Source organism: Callithrix jacchus, chromosome 15 (assembly GCF_049354715.1).
Source record: "Callithrix jacchus isolate 240 chromosome 15, calJac240_pri, whole genome shotgun sequence".
NCBI lineage: Eukaryota > Metazoa > Chordata > Mammalia > Primates > Cebidae > Callithrix > Callithrix jacchus.
This window is the reverse complement of record NC_133516.1, coordinates 69,715,770-69,743,061: the sequence shown is the minus strand read 5'-3', so window position 1 is coordinate 69,743,061 and position 27,292 is coordinate 69,715,770. Positions and strand designations below refer to the sequence as shown.

Below are 27,292 nucleotides of genomic sequence, written 5' to 3'. Positions count from 1 at the left end.
AAAATGGTGGGGGCAGGGTACGGCCAGTGTCTTTGGACCCCCAAGCCCCAACTAATGAGAGCATTCTGGGGCTTTCAGATCCTGTCTTCCATTGAGCTGCTCCAGCACTCTCTACCGAAGATCAACCGGAGCGCTTCCGAGCCATCCTTGCATCGGGCAGCCCACACTGAGGATATCAATGCTTGCACGCTGACCACGTCCCCAAGGCTGCCTGTCTTCTAGTTGACTTTACACCTGCCCTCAGGCTGCCAGGGGAGGAAGAGAAGCCAGCAGGCACCACTTTTCTGCTCCCTTTCTCCAGAGGCAGAGCACATGTTTTCAGAGAAGCTGCTGCTAAGGATCTTCTAGACTGCTCACAGGGCCTTAACTTCATGTTGCCTTCTTTTCTACTCCTTTGGGCCCTGGGAGAAGGAAGCCATTTGCAATGCTGGTGCATCCTGCTCCTTCCCCATGTACCCCATGCTCAAGGCCTTCTCTAGATGTGCAAGTGGATGTTGATGGTAATCCAAAAGGCAGGGGCCCAGCTGTTGGCTATGTATTTTGAGGAAGTAAGGTAGCAGGCAGTGCAGCCTGATGTGGAAACACATGGGATTTTGGAAATCAACTTTTAGAGGAATGCATATGACAGGCGGGACTTTCTTCAGAGAGTGGTGCAGCACCAGACATTTTGCACATAAGGCACCAAACAAACAGCCCAGGACTGTTGAGACTCTGGCCTCCCGAAAGAGCCTGCTTTGGTACTATGGAACTTTTCTTAGGGGACACGGCCTCCCTTCACAGCTTCTAAGGTGTCCAGTGCATTGGGATGGTTTTCCAGGCAAGGCACTCAGCCGGTCCCCATCTCGGCCCTCTCAGGTAGCAGTCTTCCATCATGCTGAATTTTGTCTTCCAGGAGCTGCCCTGCCCCTATGGGGCGGGGCCGCAGGGCCAGCCTTGTTTCTCTAGTTGTATCATGTGTATACAAGGAAGCCAGGAATACAGGTTTTCTTGATGATTTGGGTTTTAATTTTGTTTTTATTGCACCTGACAAAATACAGGTATCTGATGGTCCCGCATTATGTTATTTTAATAAAATAAATTAAATTTAGTTGTAATGGCTGGCTCCTTTTAAAGTAATTCCCTACACTGGGACTGAATTTTTGTACTCTTTGTAACCCTCCACTGAATAGTATAAAAGTTAAGCAGAAAGTATGCTAAACTCAGTTAAGATGTTAAGTAATGTGTTTTATAAACTATTTGGTATGTACAGCTTTTTAAAAACACATAAAAAGAACAACCTTTGTGGTTCACAAGGTTGTGCGAACCCTTCAACTAAAAATGACTACAAGACTTGCCATCAGCTCTCTTCAGGAGCACTGCTGGGTCAGAATCAGAAACAAACCTTGGGGCGCCATGAAATTTTTACGAAGTTTCAAATCAAAGCTAGGCTTTGCAGATAATAAATTGCTTGAGTAGGAACCACACATTATGTAAGTGCATGTGTGTGCCCCACAGGTGAGGGCAGAGGCTTTGTTTCCCTGGAGGGCTCTGGCTGGAGGCTGCAACCAGACAGGAGGGCTAGACTGCTACTCAGTACAGTACCTCCTGCTCCTTCAAGAGCCTCCCTAAAAGAGAAAAAGATTTACACTTCCACTTTGCTGCACATCTGGCAACAAGATTGCTACCCTGATTTGGGTTACTTGAGAGAACTCAAAAAAATGACCATCCTTAAAGCCCTAAAAAAAGTTGTATGTTAACAGCTATGCCGGGCTCACTGTTTTACTGTTCTTGAAAGCTCTGTCAAAATTTTGACCATACATTAGATATACTAGAGAAATACACTACAGAGGAATCCTTTTATAGGGTTGAATCCTTCGGTAAGAAAAACAACTCTGCCACATTAGGGGCAGCTGCAAATTTACTGTTTCTGGGGAGAAAAGAGCAATGATAAAAGCCAGGTTTGTGTTTTAAAGCAGTCAGTCCAAACAGTCTGAGTGGTTAGTTGTTACCCCTGAGGGACTTGAGGTGTAACTATATCAGCTATAAAACAGCAATTCCATACACTTAGTAGGTTACTTTATATCCTTCACTCTTACCCATGGCTGTAATAATGGAGAGTAGATGAGACCAAGGCTAAGCACAATTCCACTCAAATCCAAGCCACACGCCCCCTTGGCTGCAGTACAGGAAAGCTCTGCACACCCTGGCTTGGGAAAGTTTTGGTCGATGGAGCCCAAGATGCAGGGTGACCATCTACTCTTTAGGGTTCTGATGACTCCACTCCAGAAAGGTGCATGAAGAGGTCCCCAAGCTCTGTCATGTCGACATCTTCATTGTTGGGGACATGCTGGCTTTCTCGGTTCTCAATGAAATCCCAGAGCCGCACTGAATTAAAGAACTGCAAAAACAGCCAGTGGCCTGGTTACTACTAAGAGCAACAGGAAGGCTGCACTGCTTAATCTTTCTTTTGCCTACCCCCCCATCTGTCTGCCAAGAACAAGTACCTAGAAATGCCCACAGCTGCGAAGTGTCCCCAACTAGAGACAGCAAAGTTCTTACCCTCACAGTGCCTTGAGAACTGAGCTGTTTCCGAGGTTTCTCAGGCTCTGCTAGCCGCCCATCAGGGTAAGCATGTCGATAAAGGCATTTGCTTCCAAATGGGCAGGTCCCCTTGCCTTGCTCAAAGTATTTACAGGCTTTTTTCCTGAAAAGCAGAAAGAGTCAAGAGGCTGGTGGGAAAATGTGGAGTCCAGATTGGGCCACTGCCTGCCTCCATCCTTGCCCTTATGCCAGAGGTGGGTCAGCCTTACATTCTAGGTGGGGCAACTGAGGCTAGCAGAGGTTGATTTGTCTCAGGTCGCACACAGCTGGGATTCTGAGTTCCAAGCAGAATAGTAAGTATCCCCACCTACCTGCAGCCTTGCAAAGGATGTGAACCTCCCTAGGAACTTGCTGTGTGGAGCCTGCAGTGCTCCGCAGGCCCTCCAGCAGCTCCAGAGCACCTCCTGTGTCACCACAGGACTAAGCCAAGCCAGATCACTCCTCTGGCCACCAAGGTCTGAAGCCAGCCACTCGCCTCTGCTCAGAATTCCCTAGGTACTCCACCTAGCCAAGTTGCCCCTTCCCCTCCTGGCTGCAGTGCTGTCAAGGTGACTACAGGAAAAGCAGTGGGTTTTAGCAGCTGCCTAAAGCTGCAGGTCTAACAGTTTCATGTCTCCACCCTTGGCACCAGGGCTTCACTCCTTGTTTTGGACCCCTTCTCTAAACAGTGTTTTTTAATGCATAAAATGCATAGATCTACAGCATAGTTACAAACAGTTAAAAATGTTTTCCCTGTCTTAATTCTACCATTCTACCCACAGACCTCTATGTTAGACCTCATTTGCTAAAATGAACTCTGGTTTATCCAATCATCAAGTACACCAAACAAAGAAAAATAAAGGATAACCAAGAATCCAGAGGGCCATCTGGGAGTACGGAGGAAGAGGGAAGTCACAGAAATAAAGCTAAACAGCAGAAAAGGCACGCTGCTGCCAGGGCCAGCTGCAGTGTGTGACAATGGGAGGGGACAAGAACAGGGAAAGGGGGCTTCTGACTCCAGTGGTTTTCCGTCTTTTCAGATGGGATGGCCACAGGCCAGTGGTGAAGTTCTCTGAGGGTGGCTTCAGAGCAGCATAAAGAAAAATTCCTGGCTAGGTGCGGTGGCTCACGCCTGTAATCCCAGCACTTTTGGGAGGCCAAGGCGTATGGATCATCTGAGGTCAGGAGTTCAAGACCAGCCTGGCCAACACTGTGGAACCCTGTCTCTACTAAAAATACAAAAAAATTAGCCAGGCATAGTGTCAGTTGCCTGTAATCCCAGCTACTCAGGAGGCTGAGCAGGAGAATCACTTGAACCCAGGAGGTAGAGGCTTCAGTGAGCCAAGATTGCATCACTGCACTCCAGCCTGGGAGACAGAGTGAGACTTCGTCTTGGGGGAAGGAGAAAAGCTCCTTGACAGCTGGTCTGATTTGAGCATGGGTGGCTGCAAGAGCAGGTGTGTGGACCACACATCCTCCAGGGCCCCACTTGCCTGGGGTTCTGAGCAGACTTCAAATGACCACGAGCAGTTTGCCCTCACTAGAGCCTGCTGGGCAACTCCAGAGCATCGTAGCACACTGGCTATGAACAGGTCAAACACATTATTTGCTAGTCCCCTATTCCCACGAGAATATTATTATTTTTCCTCCCCCAGGCTTATCTGGTCACCAAGGCCAAAAGCCTCCAGTTCACTCTGACTCCGTGTTCTCAGCTCTCACACCCAACTGTGTTCATTCTGTTTACAAATCACTTTCCAATCTCCTCATCCATTGGGTTCCCACACTGTGGAAGCCTCTGCTGCCTGCCTGCCAGGGTTATTTCCTCAATGGCCTCCCTCCCACTCCTACCAGTTTCCAGCTTCTTCAGAGTACCACGGAGGAGCTTCCCAACCTCTTTTTTTTTTTTTTTTATCTTTAAAGAGATGAGGTCTCCCTATGTTTCCCCCGGCGAATCTCAAACCCCTGGCTTAAGCAACTTGCCCTCCTCAGCCTCCCAAAGTACTAGGATTACAGGCATGAGCCACCACACCTGGCCCCAACCTGTTCTTAAAGACCCTGGTCACACTGGAATTCAAATGTCCCTTAGATTCCAGTCTGTCTTGTCTGTGTAGGTCCCACCACATCCTCTACACACCTGTCTCAATGCCAGGAGCCATTCCCAGTGTCCCCCAGACACAAAACCTACACCCTTCTCTGCCCATGTCCTTCCATCACCTCCCCTTGTCTGTAGGTGATGTTTCCTGCTTCATGGTTCTGTGTCCCATACTGCTTCCCATGGCAGCCTCCTGTGGATCCAAGTGCTTTCTCTGTTGTGACATATGGTCGCTCATGAAGAACTGGTCACCAGCACACCTGTATCATAATTGCCCTTTTGCAGTTTCCCATGATGTTGTCTTACTTGGCCAGGTGCAGTGGCTCACACCTATAATTCCAGCACTTTGGGAGGCCAAGGTGGGTGATCACCTGAGGTAAGGAGTTCAAGACCAGCCTGGCCAACATGGCAAAAGCCCATCTCTACTAAAAAAATACAAAACTTAGCTGGGTATCATGGCACACACTTATAATCCCAGCCACTCGGGAGGCTGAGGCAGGAGAATCACCTGAACCCTGGAGGCGGAGGTTTCAGTGAGCTGATATCACATCACTGCACTCCAGCCTGGGCGACAAAGTGAGACTCTGTCTTAAAATAAAAAAAATAAAAAATAAATTGATTTACCAATCTCTGCATCCCCCAGTGGTGCTTAGCTAGAAGGTGCCTGACCCACAGTGAGTAATCAGTAAATGTTTGTGGAATGCAAAAAACACAGTCATCAAAGGAAAGCAAAGCAAGGAAAGATCCAAACAGCAATAACAATTTCCAGACTGCTTTTCAGCAGAGCCCCTTTCTACAGGCCAAGGCCCCTTTCTACAGGCCAGGGCCCTTTTCTACAGGCTGGGACCCCTCTGCTTGCTGCACCTGCCCTCTTGTGGACACATAGGAAGATCATATGAGGGAAAAATAGTAATTCTATTCAGTAAAGAGAGGCAAAGGTGGGGAGATCAATTAGGTCAAGATAAATATCCTTTAAGAAGGGGAAAAGGCTATTTCTGAAAAAAGAAAATTAAGATAATTTATTGTCAACAGAGCAACAAAATGTTTGAGGCAGTTCTTGAGGCTAAAGGGCAATTATACCAAATAAAAACACTGGAAATAAATAGTAACTACCTATGTAAATAAACTTTTCGTCTATGGAAAAAAAGCCATGCATTTTAAGGCAAAAATTGTATTTTTATTTTGTGGGGTTGATAAAGAATGTAAATAGAATGCATATAATATCCATAGTACAAAAGATAATGAAGACACATGTAAGGTGGTGAGAATAGGTATTCTGACTGTGAAAAATTAACAGTATATTTTAATCCCTAGAAAACAGCCAAAATGTGGTAACAGCTCAGGTATTCATCAATAGGAGACTGATAAACTGGTATGCAGGCAGCCTTGCTTTCATAGTTCTGATGTGCATAAGTTGCAGAACTTTGCATAGCTGTGATCGGCATGTGTTGTGGCCTCCAAAAGAAAGGTCCAAATCCTAAGCCCTGACACCTGTGAATGAAGCCTAATTTGGAACTGGTCTTTGCAGGTGTAATTATAGTAAGGATCTCCAGACGAGGTCATCTGGATAACAGGTGGGTCCTATGGTGATCTGTCCTTTCAAGAGACAGAGCAGGAGAAAGACACAGGGAGAAGGCCAGTGAGGACAAAGGCAGAGACTGAAGTGGCACTGCTGCAGCCAGGGAACAGCAAGAACTGCAGGGACAACCAGCAGGTAAGAAAGGCAGGAACAGAATCTCCCTCAGATCCTCCAAAGGGCACCAACCCTGCCCACACCTTGATTTTGGACTTCTAGCCCCCAGAACTGAGAGGATACCTTGCTATTGCTTTCAGACACCTGAGTTGTGGTAATTTGTTACAATAGCCCTAAGAAAAGGACACACCACTGTTTAGTTACATAATACTTGTCCTCCAACAACACAGTTCAAATTTTAATTACCACAATCATCAACTGTAACTACCTAAAACACCCATTTTGCTATTAGCTCTTTGGTCCAAATCCCTACATAAACAAATATGCACCACTATCATTCCTCCAGTCACCTGCTATGCACTCACATACAGACAGCAAAGTGCATAGCTGTGTTGCCTCCCTGTTTCCCAGTGATAAACCCACAAGACATTTGACAACAGGCAACTGAAAAAGAACTAGGCCAGGCATAGTAGTTCATGTCTATAATCTCAGAACTCTGGGAGGCCGAGGCAGGAGGATCACTTGAGCCCAGAAGTTCAAGACCAGCCTGGGCTACGTTGCAAAAACTCATCTCTACTAAAAAAAAATAGGCATGGTGGTGCTACTGGTAGCGCCAGCTACTTGAAAGGCTGAGGTGGGATAACTGTTTGAGCCTGGGAGGCTGAGGCTACAGTAAACTGAGATTGCACTCCAGCCTGGGCAACACAGTGAGACCCCATCTCAAAAAATAAAATAAAACAAAACAAAACAAAAATAAATAAATAAAATCACCAAAAATTAAACTGGTCTACATTACCATGTCCTTGTTCATTGCTGCATCCCAGAGCCCAGAATGGTGCATGAGAGAAGAGAGGAAGAGGCCCCTAAGGCCACAGTCCTGGGAGGGACAGCAAGGACACAGACCAACAGCAGAGCTAGGCAGGCAGCAGGGACATGTCGAAACTCAAAGCACTTACCCCATCCCCTGTTTGAAAGCTTCAATCAACTCATTCTTTTTATTCTGATCTTCCACCCAATACACACTTGGAATTACAAACTCTGATATCACACGGCATTCTGGACAAGACCTGAAATAAGAGTTAGATTAGTAAGGGAGAGGTCACATTACGAAGCCTGTGCATCCTCTCTGCTAAACCTCTTGCTCAATGCACTATAGGCATTTCCTTAACCAGAAATTACAAAAAATGAAATCACAATCATCCAAGAACCTTATTTACTATTTTTTATTTACTATTAAAATAATAAGTAAATAGTAAATAATAGTTCCTATTACTTATTCATAAATTGCAGAGCTTTGCATAGCTTTGATCTAATATTTACTATTACTTATTTACTATTAAAAAAATAGAGTTTCCCAATGAGAACACATGGACACGTGTGGGGAACATCACACACGGGGGCTTTGTCAGTGTCGGGGGAAGGGGAGGGAGAAATAGCTAATGCATGTGGGGCTTAAAACCTAGGTGACAAGTTGAGAGGTGCAGAAAATCACCTTGGCACATGTATACCTATGTAACAAACCTACACATTCTGCACATATATCCTAGAACTTAAAGTTAAAAAAAAAAGGGTTTCTTCAACAAAAAAGAGAGATGAAATAAGAACCCTCATACACTGCTGGTGAGAATGTAAAATGGTTGCAGCCACTTTGAACAGAGTCTGGCAGATTCTCGAACACAGAGTTATTATACCATAAAACCTAGCAATCTCATGCCTAGGTGGATACCCAAGAGAAATGAAAACACACATTCCCCCCAAAACTATGTTCACAAATGTTGACAGCAGCATTATTCATAATAGTTACAAAGTGGAAACAGCCCAAATGTCCACTAGCTGAGGAATGGATAAGGGAAATGTGGTGTGTCCATACAATGGAATGCAATTCAGCCACAAGGAGGAGCACGGGCACATGCTACAGTCAGGATGGATTCTAACAACGCTACGCTCAGCAAAAGGGGCCAGGCACAAAAGGCCACATATCCCATGATTCCATTTATAACAAGTGTCCAGAATAGGCAACTCTAGAGACAGAAAGCAGATGAGTGGTGAACTAAATTGTGTGCTTTTATCTCAATAAAGCAGTTATTTTACCACATGATTTTCGGCAAGTTACTTGAGCTCACCAGGCCTGTTTCCTAATCTGTAACTGAGGAGGGTCTTTGAGAGAATGAAATGAGCAGACAGATGTGAAGAGTTCTGAACAGTACAAAGCGTGCAGCGACCTCTCCACATGTCAGCTCTTCCCCTGTCCTGCTGGAGAATTTGAAACTCCAATGTTGGCCGCACTGAGCACATCCCATGCACCAGGCATCATGCAGAATGTTTTACATGCATTATTCCATTTAATCCTCAAGTAACCCTATTTTCATTTTTGGTGGGGGAAAATATGAAGCTCAAAAAGACTAACGGCATTGGGCTGTGGGCAGATAGTACTGGATTTCAAACACAAGGCAAGGAGATAAACAGGCCAGTGCCATTTAACACCTTTTTACACAGATCACCTTTGCTGAGTTCCTCCCCAGAACGCAGAAAGCCTGGTAGCAATTATTGCCCATCTTTTACCCACTTGGGCTCAGGAAAAGTAAGTGACCTGCTGAAGTTGACATAGCCAGGGGCCAGAACTCACCAGTTACTCTGCACTAAGATACCCCTGGAGGGTGAGGGAGGGCTTAAAGGTGGATGGAATAAAGTCTCAAACATTCTTCCAGCTCCTACTGCTAAGACTCCTGGCTGTACTTACTTAATGATTTGGTTTTCAAATTGTTTGGCACACCGCCACTGTCGGATGCAGGACAAGCAGTACGTGTGATTGCAATTGGAGAGAATCCCAAATCTCCTCTCAGAAGCAGAGGCCTTCTCCAGGATCACTTCCATGCAGATACTGCACACTTTGTCCTGGCTTGCTTGGAAGGCAAAGGCCTTCTCCATCTCATGTTCGAATGTCAACATGCAGATCTGAAGTACAGACAGGAAGGAAACCTTTGGTTGTGGGCCACCAAGGAGTAGCAGGAGCCCTAGAAGCAACTGCAGCCACATTGTCTGCCACAGCTGAGATCAGGAAGGAACACTGACAGGGACTGCTGTGAGGAAGGCCCAGCCTCTGCCACAGTCAGAACAATGACATCTCCCTCAGACCACACAAAGGACTTCAAACCATCACTGGTCCAGCCCTTGCTTTCCTAGGAGGTGACAAGGTCACCACCCATTGAGAGCTGAGACGACGGAGATCCAAACAGGTTAAACTGCAGTAGACTCAGAGTCCATAAGGACTGCGGCCCTTGTCCCCCACCTCCTCTGGGCACTGATTCCCCAACTTCGAGCCACGCCAACATCAGAGACGCTGACTCGTCCTTACCATGAGCCTTAAGGCTGGCAGCCTAGTCATATGTAAGCTGCACCAATTCTCCCCCAAAAAATGATTCAATGAATTCATTCATTCACTAGGCATGCCCTGAATTCCTTCTATGTGCTGGCATTTGAGCAAGTGCAAAGAGAAAACCTAGGCCCAGCCCTTGTGAGCTCGGTGTGTCCAGATCGAAGACAAACCAACACTCACTGCACACAAAGACCTCACACACTTGCATAAAGAAGAAAGCTCTCTCTGCTTCCCTGAAAGACAATAGAGAGTGGCTCCTTGTCCATTGCCACATGGAGTCAGTACTAACTTACCCCTTGATTATCTAGGAATACACTGTCCATTTAAACATGCCTTAGGCCGGGTGCAGTGGCTCACAACTGTACTCCCAGCACTTTGGGAGGCCAAGGTAGGAGGACTGCTTGATCTCAGGAGTTCAAGACCAGCCTGAGCAACACAGCAAGACCTCATCTCTGTTAAAAATAAAACAAAATGTTAAAAGCCAAGCCTCCATGCCACGGGGATCTTGCCATGTTGCCCAGGCTGGTTTTGAACTTGTGGGCTCAAGTGATCTGCCTGCCTTGGCCTCCTAAAATGCTGGGATTACAGGTGTGAGCCACCACGCTTGGCCCTCCCCTGACTCTTATCCAGCTTCGTACCCTCTGTGCCACACACAGGGCCTAGCATAAGGCAGATCCTCCCTAAACACTGCAGATATTAATGACTTTAAAAGGTCCTTCCCACAAGTAGCTCCTCAGATACTATGATCTGGCCTCAAATCTTCCAAAACTTGACTTCGCTGGATTCCTATCATGAGGAAGTGTGAACCCAGGGAGGGAGGATGCTATAACTGCCTGCGTGTGACAGAGACACACAGACAACATACCATGTTCCCCAGCTAGATCTGTTCTTCGAACTTAGCATGATTTTATGTTTCAGATACCACTTCTTTTTCTCTTTATTCTGAGTAATCAAAAATTGGCAAAATAGACTGGGCACAGTGGCTCATGCCTGTAATCCCAGCCTTTTGGGAGGCTGAGGCAGGCAGACCACTTGAGGTCAGGAGTTCAAGACCAGCCTGGCCAACGAGGTGAAACCCCATCTCCACTAAAAATACAAAAATGAGCCAGGCGTGGTGGTGAGTGCCTGTAATCCCAACTACTCAGTAGGGCTGAGGTGGGGGATCACCTGAGCCGGGGAAGTAGAGGTTGTAGTGAGCTGAGATTGCACCATTGCACTCCAGCCTGGCTGACAGAGGGAAGACTCAGTTTAAAAAAAAAAAAAAATTGGCAAAATCACTGCAGGAAAAATAAGCTGAAAATAGGATGTAAATATGCCAGATACATACTGTGGATATTACTGGCAGGAGGATGCCTGTAGAAATACCAACAATTCTGTCACTTAGTACATTTCATATTTCTTTTTTGGTGTGTGTAGGCATGGCTTTCAGTGTCCTGTTCAGTACATTTCAGATTTCTTAACATGAGTTCATGCAAAGGTTTTTGACTTTACCTTTTCGTGAGCCTTCCTCTGCTCTGGGTCGAAGGGGTGCAAGACTCGCAGCCTACAGATTTCACAGACCTCCCCGTGCAGGTAGACACAGGCATCCCCAAATCGGCACTCCCCAGCAGCTGCATAGGGGCACAGCTGCTGCTTATTGTTGTAGGAGCTGCTGGCCTCCAGGTCATCAAGGCCACTCCTAATGGCATCTAGGTAGGAAGTCGGCTTCATCTCGGGGCTGGGCTGGGAGTCACTGCAGCTGCCTAGATTACTCACCATGCTCGGGTTAGTCTTTCCTTCAGCCATGCCAGAGAGATCTGAATATAACACACAGAACACACACACACGAAAATAGCCCAATTTTTCTCATATGACATTAGCCAAAGCCTAACATATTAAGCTACTCTGACCTAAGAATTCTACACTTGAGGACATATGGCAAAAAATAGACTGAGGGGGAAAAATAAAAGGAATAATATAAAATGTTCATAGTAACATTAATTATAATAAAATTTTTTTTTTTAAATGGCAACACAGGGAAATAGCAAAACAACAGGATACACTTATACAAAAGAACACATGGACCAGTTAACATTAAAACAAACAAAAAAACAGTGAGATCATTAGAACACAGTATTTCCTTTATACCAGCAAAGTTATCAATCATTTTAAGTGAACTAGAATAGATGTCTAGAGCAAATCTGTGAGTCCTGAGGGTGAGTCCTGAGGCCGGTGTAAACTGCCCCATGGTGACCCCTTCTCACACCAGGAACTGCTGCTTTCCCACTGCACACCTCTGAGCTTGTTTAGAGGTCATGTATTCTCATAGGATTACCCATTTGCTGAGGATGGAATCTGCCTACCTCATGGTACTCAGTTCCAAGAACTAGAAATCTCTTCACCTGGTGAGGACCATCCAATAAAAACAACTTTTACAATTTGTAGCTTTCTTCCTCATCAAACTCTGTTTTAGGTCACAGACCATGTCCCAAATCCTAGTGTGCTATTCTGTTCCCCAAGGTACAATCTGAAATGTCAAACACTGTCAGCATAAGAACTAAAACTACTCACTGGCCTAAAAGTCAAACAGTGAAACATGCTCTTCAGTAAAATATTTATTTTTTGAGATGAAGTCTCACACTTGTCACCTGGGCTGGAGTATAGTGGCATGATCTCAGCTCACTGCAACCTCTGCCTCCTGGGTTCAAGCAATTCTCCTGCCTCAGCCTCCCAAGTAGTTGGGATTGCAGATGCCTGCCACAACACCCAGCTAATTTTTGTATTTTAGTAGAGACGGGGTTTCCACTAAACCATATTGGGCAGGCTGGTCTCAAACTCCTGACCTCAGGTGATCCACCTGCCTCAGTCTCCCAGTGTTGGGATTACAGGCATGAGCCATCACACCCAGACAAAATATTTAGTTTTGAAATGAGGAACTTGATGCTTCTCACCAACTGGACAACCACCATATGAAGATGGAAGCTACATGTTGACAAAAAGATTGCTTTTTTATGTTTTGCCAGGCCAGTCTTGGAGCTCAACCCACAGCCTTGGGCACGAGAGTAAATGTATCATCCGAATGATCTGCAGCCACATGGAGCCTCTTCAGAACAGTTCTGGAGTCTCTACACGTAGACAACCTGGAGATGTATTAGGTTAGGAGTCTTCTTCACAAGAGGAGGCTAGAAAGGAGCAACAAGCATATACGAGAGTACTATGCAAAAAGATGCAACAAAAGGCTTCCGCTTACTCACTTCGGTCTCTGAGAACCAATGTTCTCTTTTCACGCTTCCCAGGTTCATGTGAGTTAGTTTTCACAATGGATGCAGTGACCTCAGAAGGAGGGTGAGGACTGTGAAAAGTCGGAGAGGGTACATTGTGGGCCATGGTGCCCACAGCACCTCCAGCTGCAGCAGAGGGCCTTGTGTGGTCATATCTAAACAAAACAAACAGCAGACACATTACAGACATGCCACCCACACACATTCCCAGATGCCACACTCCTCAAACACCAATGGCCCTCCTCCTGCTGCACTTGTCGAGGTGAAGAAGGAGACCATCTTTTCGAATATTTAAACTCTAATAGGCTTATCGATTATTAACAGATGCCTGGCAATTCAGTGTGAGTGGGATATTTGCTATCTACCACCTATGCCTAAGTGTCCCTGTGGGACTTGAGTGGGACAGACACACAGAGAGCCTGAAAGCTCCAAAGAGATGTTCAGGTAAAATCTCCTGATGCCTGACTGACCAAGTGTCCTTTTGAGCAGGAGTCCTCAAAATGTTGACAAGGGCCAATGATCTCTCCCTGACTGTCTCTCTTGGTGTTCACTGGCAGAGGGAGATCAAGGTGGGCCTGATTCTATCATTTCCCACTGCACTGCACAAAGGAAGCAGGGAAAGAAGCTTTGCAGCCTAGGAAAGAAAAGATCAGCTCTTCACTACAAAAGCATGAACAGATTTCTGGAATTGAGTACAATTTTATAACTAGATATTCATAAGGCTGAAAAGTAGTTTTAAAAAATGAAAATTAGGCCGGGTGCAATGGCTCACACCCGTAATCCCAGCACTTTGGGAGGCCAAGGTGGGTGGATCGCCAGGTCAGGAGGTCAAGACCATCCTAAGATAGTGAAACCCCATTTCTACTGAAAATACAAAAAATTAGCCAGGTGTGGGGACACATGCCTGTAGTACCAGCTACTCGGGAGGCTAAGGCAGGAGAACTGCTTGAACCCCACGAGACAGAGGTTGCAATGAGCCAAGATCGTGCCACTGCACTCCAGCCTGGGCAAGAGAGTGAGACTCTGTCTCAAAAAAAAAAGAAAAAAGAAAATGCCAGACACAGTGGTCCATGCCTGTAATCCCAGTACATTGAGAGGCTGAGGCAGGCAGATCACGAGGTCAGGAGTTTGAGACCAGCCTGGCCAACATGGTGAAACCCAGTCTCTACTAAAAATATAAAAATTAGCCAGGCACAATGGCACGCATCTGTAGTCTCAGCTGCTGGGGAGGCTGAGGTGGGAGAATCAGTTTGCAGTGAGCAGAGATCACGCCACTGCACTCTAGCCTGAGTAACAAAGTGAGGAAAGAAAAAAAACTAACTTAGTTTTAGGGTGCTAAAACTGAGGTTTTAAACTTATTTGCCATACTTTTTGTAATGTTGTCATATTACTTTTACATTAAAATTTCCCCCTTATACAGAACCATTCTCCAAATGAAATCAGTGTCACAGCTGGAGCCTGTTGCAGAGTCCTTGCCTGCACCGAGTTCCATAGGCACAGTAGCCTTTCTGGTAGTACTTGCAGATGGTGGACGGCTTGCTGTTTGCCAAGTCATGTGAGAATAAGCACTGGCTTCCTTCCCGACACACACCATGCATAAAGTACCTGAAGAGACAAGCACAGGCATACAACTTTTAGAAGCACATTTTGCTTTATACAATCAACTTATTCTTGAACCTAGCATACAAATATTTACCAAGCATATATTATGGTAAAGGCTCTATTAGGCAGTAGAGCGAGATCTATACATTTCCTTGATTCTAAGACAGTGATTTCAGAGGCACCACAACTGATTCAATGACAGCTTTTCTGGAAGAAAAACAAATGATCTCATATATTTCCATGTGAGGATATATCTTCCTAATTTGAGATATGTTTAATGCGAGCCACATAATTAAGAAAATACTCCATGAAAAACTGTTCTGTTCTCAAGTAGCTTAAAGAACATGACTAATAAAACCAGAAGATCTGGGCTCAAGACCCAGCTCTACCACTTAAGAATATGTCACAAAACCAATTTCCCTGGGCCTTGCTACCCTATAAAATACTTCCCTATAAAATGAAGATTATACTACTCATTTAACTGGCTGTGGTGAGGATCAAATACCACAATATAACATCAAAAGATATTCACAGATGCTCCTTCACTAATGATGGTGGTTACATGCCAATAAAGCCTTTTTTTTTTTTTTTTTTTTTTTTTTGAGACAGAGTCTCTCCTTGTCACCTAGGCTGGAACGCAGCTCACAGCAACTTTTGCCTCCTGGATTCAAGCGATTCTCCTAGCTCAGGCTGGGCTACCTTAAATATGCTCAGAGCACTTACATTAGCCTACAGTTGGGCCAAATCATCTAACACAAAGTAGTCTCTTTTATAATCAAGCAATTTAGTGAACACTGTACTGAAAGTGAAAAACAGAAAGGTTGTATGGGTACTCAAAGTACAATTTTTAATGAAAGCTGTTTCTGATATATTGTTTCAGTTACGTCAGAATATCAGTGTATCATATATTCTGTATCAGAATATTCCACTGAGGTATCAGATCCTGGCCTTGAAGGAGTAAGTGGTACAGAAATACCTGGGAGGCATTCTAATTCTGTCCAGACAGGGTAAAGAGACCTGAGCAAATACTCAAACAGTAGAGAGACCCTAGATGGACATGCCCTGATATTAAAAATAGATTAGCCAGGGCAACAAAGGGAGACCCTAAAATTTAAAAATTAGCCTAGCATGGTGGTGTGTACCTGTGGTTCAGCTACTCAGGAGAGTGAGACAGGAAGACTGCTTAAACCCAGGAGTTCAGGGCTGCAGTAGCAATAATTGTGTCACTGCACTCTAGCCTGTGTGACAGCAAGATCCTGTCTCAAAAAAAAAAAAAAAAAGGAAACTAGTCTTAGAGTAGAAGTGTTTTAAGTGTTTTAGACATACCCTAATCAAGCTTAAAAACAAGCTTTTTTTTTTGAAATCAAGCTGACAGCAAGTACATAACTTACTGTCAGTCAAAACAAACTTTAAAGAAAGACAATAAAATCCAAGTGCTCAGAAACTTACAATGCTTGGCATCCAATCATAAATTACTAGATATGCCAAAAAAGCAGAAAAAAGTGTGACCTATAACCAGGAGAAAAATCAATAAAGAACAGGAATTACAGAGATGACAGAATCAGCAAAATAAGACCTTAAGAACAGCTATTATAAATATGCTTAGTCAGGTATGGTGGCTCATGCCTGCAATCCCAGCACTTTGGAAGGCTGATGTGGGTAGATCATGAAGTCAAGAAATTGAGACCATCCTGGTCAACATGGTGAAATTTCATCTCTACTAAAAATACAAAAAAATTAGCTGGGCATGGTGGCACATGCCTGTAATCCCAACTACTCGGAAACCTGAGGCAGGAGAATTGCTTGAACCCAGGAGGCGGAGGTTGCAGTGAGCTGAGATCATGCCATTGCACTCCAGCCTGGGTAATGAGCGAAATTCCATCTCAAAAAAAAAAAAATATATATACACACACACACACACACACACACACACACACACATACATATATACACACATACACACATATATATTTAATATGCTGAAGGATTTAAAGGAAAACAAATATAAAGTGAAAAGAAATGGAAGATACAAAATAAGACCAAATGGAACTTCTAGAGTGAAAAATACAACGTCTGAAATGAGAATTACATTAGATGAGTTTAGCAGATGGGATACTAAAAAGGAAAGTATCAGAATACTTGAAGACACAGAATAGAAACTATCTGAGAGAGAGACAGAGAGAAACAAACTTTTGCTTCTGACTAACAAGGAGCATGGATCTTGTATTCTCACTATTAAAAACAAACAAACAAAAAATCCCAACTGGAAAATGAAACAAAATATGTGAAACAATTGAATAGAAAAAGCCAACAAAGACAGGTCCTTAAGAGAAAGGAAACACAGGAAGTAAGCCCCATATTCAGCCCAACTTCCTATGTGGAGGCATATTCTAGGTCTTGGTACTAGGAGTAGAACCTTAGGTAACACAGAGATTGGAGTTCAGAAAGGCTGCAGGGATTCTTTAAAGATCCATAAATAGGGCCGGGCTGATTGCCTGAGGTCGGGAGTTTGAAACCAGCCTGACCAACATGGAGAAACCCATTTCTACTAAAAATACAAAATTAGCCAAGTGTGGCAGCGCATGCTTCTCAGGAGGCTAAGGCAGGAGAATCATTTGAACCCAGGAGGCGGAGGTTGCGATTAGCCAAGATCGCACCATTGCACTCCAGTCTGGGCAATAAGAGTGAAACTCTGTCTCCAAAAAAAGATCCATAAATACGGCCGGGTGCAGTGGCTCAAGCCTGTAATCCCAGCACTTTGGGAGGCCGAGGCGGGTGGATCACGAGGTCAAGAGATTGAGACCATCCTGGTCAACATGGTGAAACCCCATCACTACTAAAAATATAAAAAATTAGCTGGGCATGGTGGCGCGTGCCTGTAATCCCAGCTACTCAGGAGGCTGAGGCGGGAGAATTGCCTGAACCCAGGAGGCGGAGGTTGCGGTGAGCCAAGATCGTGCCATTGCACTCCAGCCTGGGTAACAAGAGCGAAACTCCTTCTCAAAAAAAAAAAAAGATCCATAAATACTCCAGGCTCAGTGGCTTATGCCTGTAATCTCACCATTTGGGAGGCCAAGGTGCAAGGACTACTTGAACCCAAGAGTTTGAGGTCAGCCTGGGCAACATGGCAAAACTCAGTCTCTACAAAAATTAGCAATGCATGGTGGCTACTTGGGAACCTGAGGTAGGAAGACTGTCTGCTTGAGCCAAGAAAGGAGAGAAGCTGCAGTGAGCTCTGTTTGCACCACCGTACTCCAGCCTGGGTGACAAAACAAGACCCTGTCTCAAAACAAAAACAAACAAAAAACCCTGTAAATAGAACCACACATAGGCTACATGCAGTAGCTCATGACTGTAATCCCAGCACTTTGGGTGGCCAAGATGTGTGGATCCCTGGAGCTCAGGAGTTTGATACCAGCCTGTCTGAGACTAGTTTGGGCAACATGGTGAAAATTCATCTCTACCAAATATATACAAAAAATTAGCTGGGTGTGGTAGTGTGTGCCTGTGCTCCCAGATACTCAGGATGATGAGGTGGGAGGATTGCTTGAGTCGAGGATGAGGTAGGCGGATTGCTTGAGCCCAGGAGAAAAGATCATGCTGCTGCACTCTAGCCTGACCAACAGTGAGACCCCACCTCAAAAAAAAAAAAAAAAAAAAGGTAATTAAGTGGGGGAAACAATTTTTTCAACAAATGATGCTGGACCCAACATCGACTCGGAAAAAAACTTAAATATGTACCTGCTAATGACTGGGCACAGTCGCTCATGCCTATAATCCCAGCACTTTGAGAGGCCGAGGTGGGTGGATCACAAGGTCAAGAGATAGAGACTAAACTGATCAACATGGTAAAACCCCGTCTTTACTAAAAATACAAAAATTAGCTGGGTGTGGTGACACACACCAGTAGTCCCAGCTACTCAGGAGGCTGAGGCAGGAGAATTGCTTGAACCCAGGAGGTGAAAGTTGCAGTGAATCGAGATGGCGCCACTGCACTCCAGACTGGCGGCAGAGCAAGGGTCCATCTCAAAAAAACAAACAAAATATGTACCTGCTGATATGACCCAAAATGATAAAACAACCTATGATGTATTCCAGCCAGAAACAATTAATTTGAATCCACAAAACTCCAGATCTAACTTCTAGTTTATAGAAAATGCAGGAGACTGAGGACAATCTATAAAAGACATCCCAAGAAAACAACCAAATAAATACAAAAGAGGCTGTACGTGGGACCCAAACCTACTTTCTTTATAAGTGCCACATAACTAAAGGAGGCTGAGTCTGGAAAACAGTTTTAACAGTTTCTTAAGAAATGTAAACATACATCTACCATATGACCCAACAATTCTACTCTAGGTATATACCCAAGAAAATGAAAATCTATGTCCACACAAATACTTGCACCTGAAAGTCCAAAGCAGCGTTATGAGTAACAGCCAAAAAGTGGAAACAATCAAAATGTCCATCAACTGATGAACAGTCAGACAAAATGTGATTTAGCCATACAATGGGCTCTTACCCAGCCGTGAAAAGGAAGTACTGGTATATACCACAACATGGATGACCCTTCAAAAACTTTGCTAAGTGAAAGAAGCCAGACACAAAAGACCACATGTTGCATGATTCCATTTATATGCAATGTCAGGAAAGGCAAATCTAGAGAGACAGAAAGTAGATAAATTGGTTGCTTAGGGCTGGGAGGAGGGAAGGCACAAGGGACCTTTTTGGGGTGCTAGAAATTTCGTAAAATTTAACTGTGGTGATGGTTGTACAACTTTATAAATTTACTAAAAAGTTTTGCACTGTACACTTTAAACAGGTAAATTTTATGGTATGTAAGTTATACCTCAGAAAAACCTGTTAAAAAAAAAAAAGAGAGAAAAAAGGAAGGGACAATGCTAAGTTAGGAGACAGAACACGGAGACATAGTAACCAGATGCAATACTTAGCTCTGGACTAGAACCTGGTTTTGACAAACCAGATAAAAAGACGTTTTTGAAACCAGATATTTTGAAAGACATTTTGAAACAAATGTGAGTAAGGATTAGGTATAAAATGAAAATTTACTGATATGGAAAGTTAAACATAATTAACTAAGAAGAGTAGATTATAAAAACAGTTGATGGTACAGCTGCTATGGAAAAAAGGATGGAAGTTCCTTAAAAAGAACTTCGGTTCATGCTAGGCAGAGGGTGCCTATGTGACCAGCTTAGGCACTGAATCTCTAATGGGCTTCCCTGATCACATGTTGCTGCATTTTCATTGCTGGAGCATGTGCTGTGTGGCCCTCTTAGGGAGGGAGAGATGTAGGAAGCCTGCACCTAGGCTCCTCAGACCCCCTATGTCTTCTGCCCTTATGATCTGGCTGTGACCCCTTACTAGATACACTAATAATCTCAGCCTTGAGTACAGCTGTATCCTGGGACCAACTTGTCCTAGTTCTAGATAATCTCTGGATGTAGGGGTAGTCTTGGAGATCCCAAGCACAAAAGTATAGTATACATCTAAGCAGTCTGATAATTTTTTTTGAGAAATGATATTCAAGACTGTAATATTTTGGTTGTACTCAAATATGGTAATCTTTGAAGGTATAATTGTTTAAAAAAAATCAGTGCCTCAACATGGTGAAACCCTGTCTCTACTAAAAATACAAAAATTAGCTGGGCATGATGGCACACGCCTGTAGTCCCAGCTACTCGGGAGGCTGAGGCAGGAGAATTGCTTGAACCCAGGAGGCGGAGGTTGCGGTGAGCCGAGATCAAGCCATTGCACTCCAGCCTGGGTAACAAGAGCAAAACTCCATCTCAAAAAAAAAAAAAAAATCAGTGCCAAGAGTCAAGTCTGAATGACAAAGAAGTATCAGGATTAGTAAACTCATAAATACTTAAAGAGGGCAGGTTCAAAGTGGCAACATAAGCTGTTACACAAAAGTGGTATCTAATAAATACTGTATAGTTTCTTTTTATTTCTTGGGTAGAGACAGGGTCTTGCTATGTTGCCCAGGCTGGTCTCAAACTTCAGGGCTCAAGTGATCCTCCCACCTCGGCCTCCCCAAGTGCTGGGATTACAGGCATGAGCCACTGTACCAGCCAATATTGTATCGTTTCTTTTGAAGAAATTAGAACAAAAGATTTCCTGAAACAACCAGGGTGGAAGACTACCACAGGCCCTCTACCAGATGCTATCTGTTAACAAGGCAGACAAGAGGAAAGATTTTTTTAGGTAGTGGTCTCCTATAAGGATGCCTTTTATAATTCTACCTCCACTTTCCATAGGTCCTGTCCAGAAAACTTGCTTTCCAAACTGCACTAATTATCTTTTCCATTAAAATACAAATACTTAACTGCCAACCACAGCTTCTAGTTAGTTTTGCCATTTATAAGCTGGTGACTTCATAAAAACCACTTCACTTCTGTAAGTGACTAAGCTGAGATTTAAACAGATTCAAAAATAACTTCTAGACCACCATCACTGCCTTTGAGAAAAGCAAGCGTGAAACAAGAGTTATGTAAGAGGTGAAGCCAGCCCAGTCCTATTTTTGTAGCATATGTCACCATTTCCACTCCCCAGTGACAAGCACAAAGCCACCTAGAGCACAACCTGCCTGTCCTTTGGGGCATCTCTGTCATGTGCTTAAAGTCATTCCTCTCCATCTATGTTATACTGATCTTAATCCAAGCCTCTTTCATCTTGCGCTTTGTAATGAATTTCCAACTGCTCACCCTTCCTGATGGACAAACCACCCCTCATAGCTTGCAAGAGAGAGGACTGAGACATGAACTGGAGGAGGGAAGAGACGACTAGGCGGGTGAAGTGCATAGCTGGAGACTCAGAGCAGGTAGGTTCTTTCTGGGGCACATTGCAAAGGGGTGTTACCCTGGGCAACCCCAAAAGACTGTTTCAGAAAGTATGGCTATTACACTCTGCAAAGTATATCAGGTTCACTGCTGGTCACAGAACCACCAGCAGCTCCAGCAGCAGCAGCAGCAGCAGCAGCAGCAGCAGCGTGCTGAGCAAAACAATCAATCTGATTTCTTACAGATCCTTCAATGGTGCCTCTCTGTTTAGCAAAACACTTTTGCAAACCACTTCCAAGTATATGGGTAATTTGCATCCTCCGTGTCATTTGTCTTTACATTTTCCCACATATTTTCACAGGCTAAAATTTTATGGTTGTACTGATTGTGACAGCGGATTCATTGGGGGGAAGGATGCAAATGGTAGGTACGGTGGCAGGCTTGCAATAAATGTATTGATTACAGGAAGGGATGAAGTGAAGTACACTGTGGTGGTTAAAATACTGAAGTCAGATCACTTGCTGTGTGACCTTGCACAAGTTATTTAAATCACCAAGCCTCAGTTTCCCCATCTGTAATGTGATTATAATAACTGCACTTACTTCGTAGACTGCTATGATAAATTACTAGGAGGTTTAACTAGGAAAATGCATGTAAGTGCTCATCATAATGCAAAATAAATGGTTTGTTGCTATGATTTAATTTTTAACCAGCCCTGCCTGTTAGGCATTACCATCCTCATTTCAGATGAGGTAGTTGTGGCACAGGTGGTACCAGGATTAGAATCTAGAGCTCAACACTGGAGCTCAAACTTGTCCTACCATGCCAGCTGAAAAGATCCCCCATGTTTTGTTACTTTGAAAGAATCAAAAGCCCAAGGTTTGATTATCTTAGGACAATGAAATCCTGTGTCTTCTAATAATGATTATGAGATGCAGGGAAGTTCTACCACATGAGGAGAAGGTGAAATAAACTGGTTACCAAGCTACAACAAGGCCTCCACCAGGGCTCATAAAACAGAATGGAAGACAGAAAGATGGTTGTGGGGGAAAGGAATCTGCAAAAATGATGCACAGATTGAGATTCTGGATAAAGTGGCACGTCAAGGAATCAGGATTGCTGACTTGACAGGATAACTATACAAGCAGCCATTTTTAGCATTCCAGTTCCAGGCAATAAAAACATGAATTGTCTTTGTCATTAGGGTTGAGACTCCTAGCATTTGATATGCATTCTTGGAGAGACATAATACCTAACAGATTGGAAGCAAAACCGACATTATTGTGCTGTCATTCAAAAATATATGTACACTACATCCCACAGTAAGGAAAACAAACCTAAAACTTTGTGACATGAGATTAAAAAAAAAAAAAAGCTAAGCGCCCTGCTTAGATTTGGTCCCCAAAATAAATCAAATCTTGAACATTTCCCATAAATTATCAATGTCTAGAGATAAGGCTTTTGTTAATGAGATAATAAAGTGAGAAAAGCTTTTGGTCGATAAGCTGGTAGAAAAGTTTACAATAGATAAATACACTAATGTAAACTTGGTAATATTGTTTTGTTCCCACTTAAATACCTGTTCTGTTTTTTATTTGGCAAGACAGTCATTGGGAGCCCTGACTCCTTTACACCCCTTTGTGAGTAAACTTCTTTGCACTTTTACATATTCTTTTTTTTTTTTTGAGACGGATTTTCACTCTTATTACCCAGGCTGGAGTGCAATGGCGCGATCTCGGCTCACCGCAACCTCCGCCTCCTGGGTTCAGGCAATTCTCCTGCCTCAGCCTCCTGAGTAGCTGGGATTACAGGCACGCGCCACCATGCCCAGCTAATTTTTTGTATTTTTTGTAGAGATGGGGTTTCACCATGTTGACCAGGATGGTCTCGATCTCCTGACCTCATGATCCACCCGCCTCGGCCTCCCAAAGTGCTGGGATTACAGGCATGAGCCACCGTGCCCAGCCTGCACGTTTACATATTCTTGTATGAGTTTCCTCCATGGGAACATATTAAAAGCTCTGAAAAGTCCTGCAGTAAAGAAATTTTAATTTAGCATTTCAAGACTTATATGGAGGCAATGCAGTCTAAAAGAGCATGAATTTTGACACCTCTGCCACTTGGAAGCTAAAGACCTTAGGCAAATTACTTCAATGCTGAGGCTCAGTTCAACTTTCTGTGAAATAGTGCTGGTTGCTGGATTATACATTACAGTAGTATCTTATTTACAGATAAGGAATCTTATGCTCAGAAAGACTTGAAATTTGCCTAAAATTTCATACCCTAAAAGGCACAAGAACCTAAATCAGGATCATCTTGGTTTTTCCCTTGAATACCTGGAGAGAGCTTGACCTGAAAGCTTTAATTCTGTTTCCCAAACAAGTGTCCCGCAGGATGTTGCTCCATACCATTGGTTGGAATGTTGAGAAGGGATCGCTTCTGTTTAAGTGCTAATTAACGTTTGTTGGGGACTTACAATGTGCTGGGGGGGGGGCTCTTAGTCAGATACTGTAATGTCTTAGATCAAGTATGGGAATAAATGGTAGAATTAAACCATAAAACAAGCGAGGGGAGGAATAGAGAGGTTTTTCTAGGTGTCTACAAGCTGCTTTACAGTGCGCAATGACCTAGGAACACTTCCTCCAGCAGGAGAAACTTTATACAAATAAAAATACGTAAATACACACCAACCCGTCTTCACAAAACACCTTCTAGGACAAATAACCTAGTAAAAGTCTTTTTATAGACACTAGGTGCAAACTTCTGACAACAGCTTAACATAAGCCACTTGGGCCTTGGATAAACTGAACAGTTTAACATACACTAACGCTAACAGAAAACTTATTACACAGTCAAGTCTCAACTGTTCATACTAATGAAAAGAAGTAACAACATAGCTAATAAACAGCTTGCTATACAATCAAACTCTACAACTGTTTTTTAGCAACGTTTCCTACACGTTACTAAATGAAATTCACATTTTCCAAGCATACAATTCAATTTGCATTTTCCAAACACACAATTCAATAGGACTAGATTCCATTACCAGTAAGCCACAAGTTCACCAAGGAATGAGGTTACACAACCACACTATTCTATTTCACAGTAGCAGTCGCTGCGTAGCTATCTGGTTTTCTATTTTCTACAAGAAACCATCCATTACCGTGGTATTTCTCCTCGTAAATGGCTCTCTCAGTAAGATAAGAGTGTCAACCTCTTTCAGTCTCAGTTTCCTGCACTATAAAATGGTAATAACTACTAAGTTGTCTTACTGTGAAGTCTGGTGATAATGAACATAAAGGACTTGGAAACATACAGGGCGCTTAACCGATATTCAGGAAATGCTACCTGTCGTTATTATTTTCCACACGATTCTTACTTGTTAACTCTCTGCAAATTTAGATTTTATCTGGATTATCCAAACTTTGAGGCCCTTATAATCGATTAACAAATTACTCCTACGTGGTATCCCCATTTGTAACCGGCCTCTTGGTGTCCCTTTACTCAACTCCAAATCTTTTCCAGTTAAACCGTAAGCCCCCGAGTCCTCCCCACAGCGTCCCAGCATCCGGCACGGCCCTGGCTAGGAGGTCCTTCCTCCCAGCCCACAGGGGACACGCTTAAACTCGCAGCGTAGCCCCCCGGGCTGGCCTCGCCTCGCGTCTCGGCCACGAGCCACGGCCACGCACCCCCTCGGATCTCCGGCTCCGGCCGCAGCGCTCACTTTGCCTCGCAAAGCCCCGCTGCGAAGAGAGCTGAGCAACTTTCCGAGTCCCGCTCCAGCGTCAGGTTCCCGGGCGGCAGGACTGGCGTGCACCGGCACTCCGCGGCCTCTGGGAGCGGCCCGAAGTGTCCTGCCGCTCCTAGCCCCCGCGCACTGACCTGCAAGTAACCTGCTTGGTGCTCATGGTGGCTGGGCTGAGGGACGGTCGCCGAGCTGCAGCCTCTCACAGCCGCGGCCGCCTAGGCCTTGGTCTTGGCCCGGCCCATCCCGCGTAGCCGCGTCACGCCGGCGCACACCGCCCCACGCCGCCCCTGCGGTGTGGCACCTTTGTAGCGCCGGCTGGTAACCTCACTGCCGTCACAATTAGTTCCGCACCGGCGGTGGGGCAGGCGGTCCCCGCATCCCGCGCTCAGTGTCCCCCAGTTCAAAGCCACCGGGGCGAAGCCTGGCTGCCATGGTAGTCCTGCCGGTCTTATTCTGATGACCACTGTTAGTGCCTATGATTCTGCCCCCATCGCCAAGAGTATTCCTTTGCGATCTCCCGCCTCCTTCGAAGCACTTCACCCGTCCTGGGGCAAACTCCTGCCTCTCCTCTTAATCCCTCTTATCCATTCAAACTTGCAGTCACTGGGCACCCTTCTCAGGCCCTGCCTGAACTGTTCCCGCCGGACCTCGCCTCCCACTTAAGGAAATTCCTTAACCCACTCCCAACTGCTCTTTTTCCAAATCTCTGCTTCCACAAGTTTCCGTCTTCATTTTCTTTCCTTCCAGTCCTGTGCTGTTCGTCTTCCATGTCCTATGGTAGAAACCCTAAAAGTTATTTTTGACACTTCCCTCTAGCTCTCCTGCTCCCATACCTCTGTCCAATGCGTCCTCTTCTGCCCCTTTCCATCGTCATGGTTCGACCTAGGCCCATGCAATAACTTTTTTTTTTTTGAGACGGAGTAACATGCATACTGTTCCGCACAGCGTACATGATCAGTGAAGATTTTTTCATATCAGTACATAGAGCCTCTTCCTCCTTTTATAGAACTGTATTCAAAAAAAAAAAAAAAAAAAGAACCGTATAGTATTCCATTGTACGACTATGCCATAAGTTATTTCATCAGCCTTGTACTGCTGGTCCCCTTCAAGGTGTCTGTGCTATTAAAACACTGGATCGGACACATGTTCTCAGGATCTCTGAGGCCTGTGTCATGGGCAAAATATACACACACATATATATGAAAAAAATAAATAATAAAACACTGGATCAACGACAGCCAGTGTGCACTTCCACAAGCTATACCCAACAGCTTGGTTCCTGCCACTGTCCTGGTACTCAGCAGTTAGATTTTTCCCGAAGGATGCAAGCAGTCTCCACTTAGGGTTCTTCCAACGTTATCCGGCCCTAGGCACTAAACCAAGTTCTCCCCTACCTGGGACGTGGAACTCACTTTCCTTACCCCCTGGGAACCCGCGCTGGCAGAGAAGGCAGGGCCACTGGCTCTTGCCCACAGCAGGCGCGCATAAAATTTACGTCTGCTTGCTGACCACCAACTGCCGATCTCAGTCCTTCGAAGAGCAACTCTGCTACGAAACACACAGGGAAAAAAGGCTTATCAGATGGAGGCGGGTGAAGAAGCTGAGAAAGTAGACTAAAAGAGTGGCTCTCAGCTCAGGGCTCAAAATGGCCATCTGGGCATAGAGACACACAGAGACCTTTTGCGCAGACCTGCGCCGAGGATTTTGCAAAGCATTCGTTTTCTTTGTGTGCCTATCTGCCCCGAGAAGCGGTTTTCAATGTTATTTTAAACAATATTCCTAAAATTTCCGAATTGTTTGTTGCTTATATATAGAAATACACTAGATTTTTGTATACTCTCCTGGGATCCAGCTCCATGCTCAAATCTTGAATTAATTCTAATAGTTTATTTGTAGGTTGTTTTCTATTTTCTACACACAATCACGCCATCAGCAAATAATGAGTTTTACTTCCTTTTGGAGACAGGGTCTCACTTTGTCACCCTGGCTAGAGTGCAGTGATGTGATCTCCACTCACTGGAGTCTCTACCTCCTGGTTTCACAGTGTTCTCCTGCCTCAGCCCCTCAAGTAACTGGGACTACAGGTGCGCGCCACCACTACTGACCAATTTTTGTATTTTTTTTAAAGGTGAGGTCTCACTATGTTGCCCAGGCTGGTTTCA

The 27,292-nt window shown here is 44.5% G+C and overlaps 3 protein-coding genes across 23 annotated transcripts in view; 2 read left to right on the top strand and 1 right to left on the bottom strand.

Annotated features, from left to right (window-relative positions):
* The window catches only part of RAF1 (Raf-1 proto-oncogene, serine/threonine kinase), an 84,699-nt gene extending 83,605 nt beyond the window's left edge, over window positions 1–1,094 (top strand). For all 13 annotated transcript variants that reach the window (XM_035273684.3, XM_035273682.3, XM_035273680.3 and 10 more), the window contains one exon: window positions 79–1,094. In XM_035273684.3, the coding sequence (XP_035129575.1) occupies window positions 79–222 (144 nt within the window). In that variant the 3' untranslated portion in view covers window positions 223–1,094. The remainder of the gene's footprint in view (window positions 1–78) is intronic.
* On the bottom strand, window positions 983–26,678 carry MKRN2 (makorin ring finger protein 2). 8 transcript variants are annotated; one of them, XM_078351677.1, is made up of 9 exons: window positions 26,543–26,678; window positions 25,964–26,138; window positions 14,457–14,585; window positions 12,954–13,135; window positions 11,212–11,516; window positions 9,085–9,299; window positions 7,301–7,411; window positions 2,539–2,683; window positions 983–2,377 (listed from the first exon to the last, which is right to left on the bottom strand). In XM_078351677.1, exons 2-9 carry the CDS (start codon window positions 26,101–26,103, stop codon window positions 2,240–2,242), a joined length of 1,365 nt encoding a protein of 454 aa, XP_078207803.1. In that variant the 5' UTR covers window positions 26,104–26,138; window positions 26,543–26,678; the 3' UTR covers window positions 983–2,239. The 8 variants fall into 8 exon arrangements, with proteins under 8 accessions (XP_078207803.1, XP_078207806.1, XP_078207807.1 ...); XM_078351680.1 differs by lacking the exons at window positions 25,964–26,138; window positions 26,543–26,678 and adding an exon at window positions 25,072–25,354; XM_078351681.1 differs by lacking the exons at window positions 25,964–26,138; window positions 26,543–26,678 and adding an exon at window positions 25,107–25,354 and having other exon boundaries at window positions 14,404–14,585.
* MKRN2OS (MKRN2 opposite strand) overlaps window positions 21,192–27,292 on the top strand; it is a 23,853-nt gene continuing 17,752 nt past the window's right edge. For both annotated transcript variants that reach the window (XM_035273692.3, XM_035273691.3), the window contains exon 1: window positions 21,192–21,423. The gene's annotated coding sequence lies outside the window, so the exon portion shown is untranslated. The remainder of the gene's footprint in view (window positions 21,424–27,292) is intronic.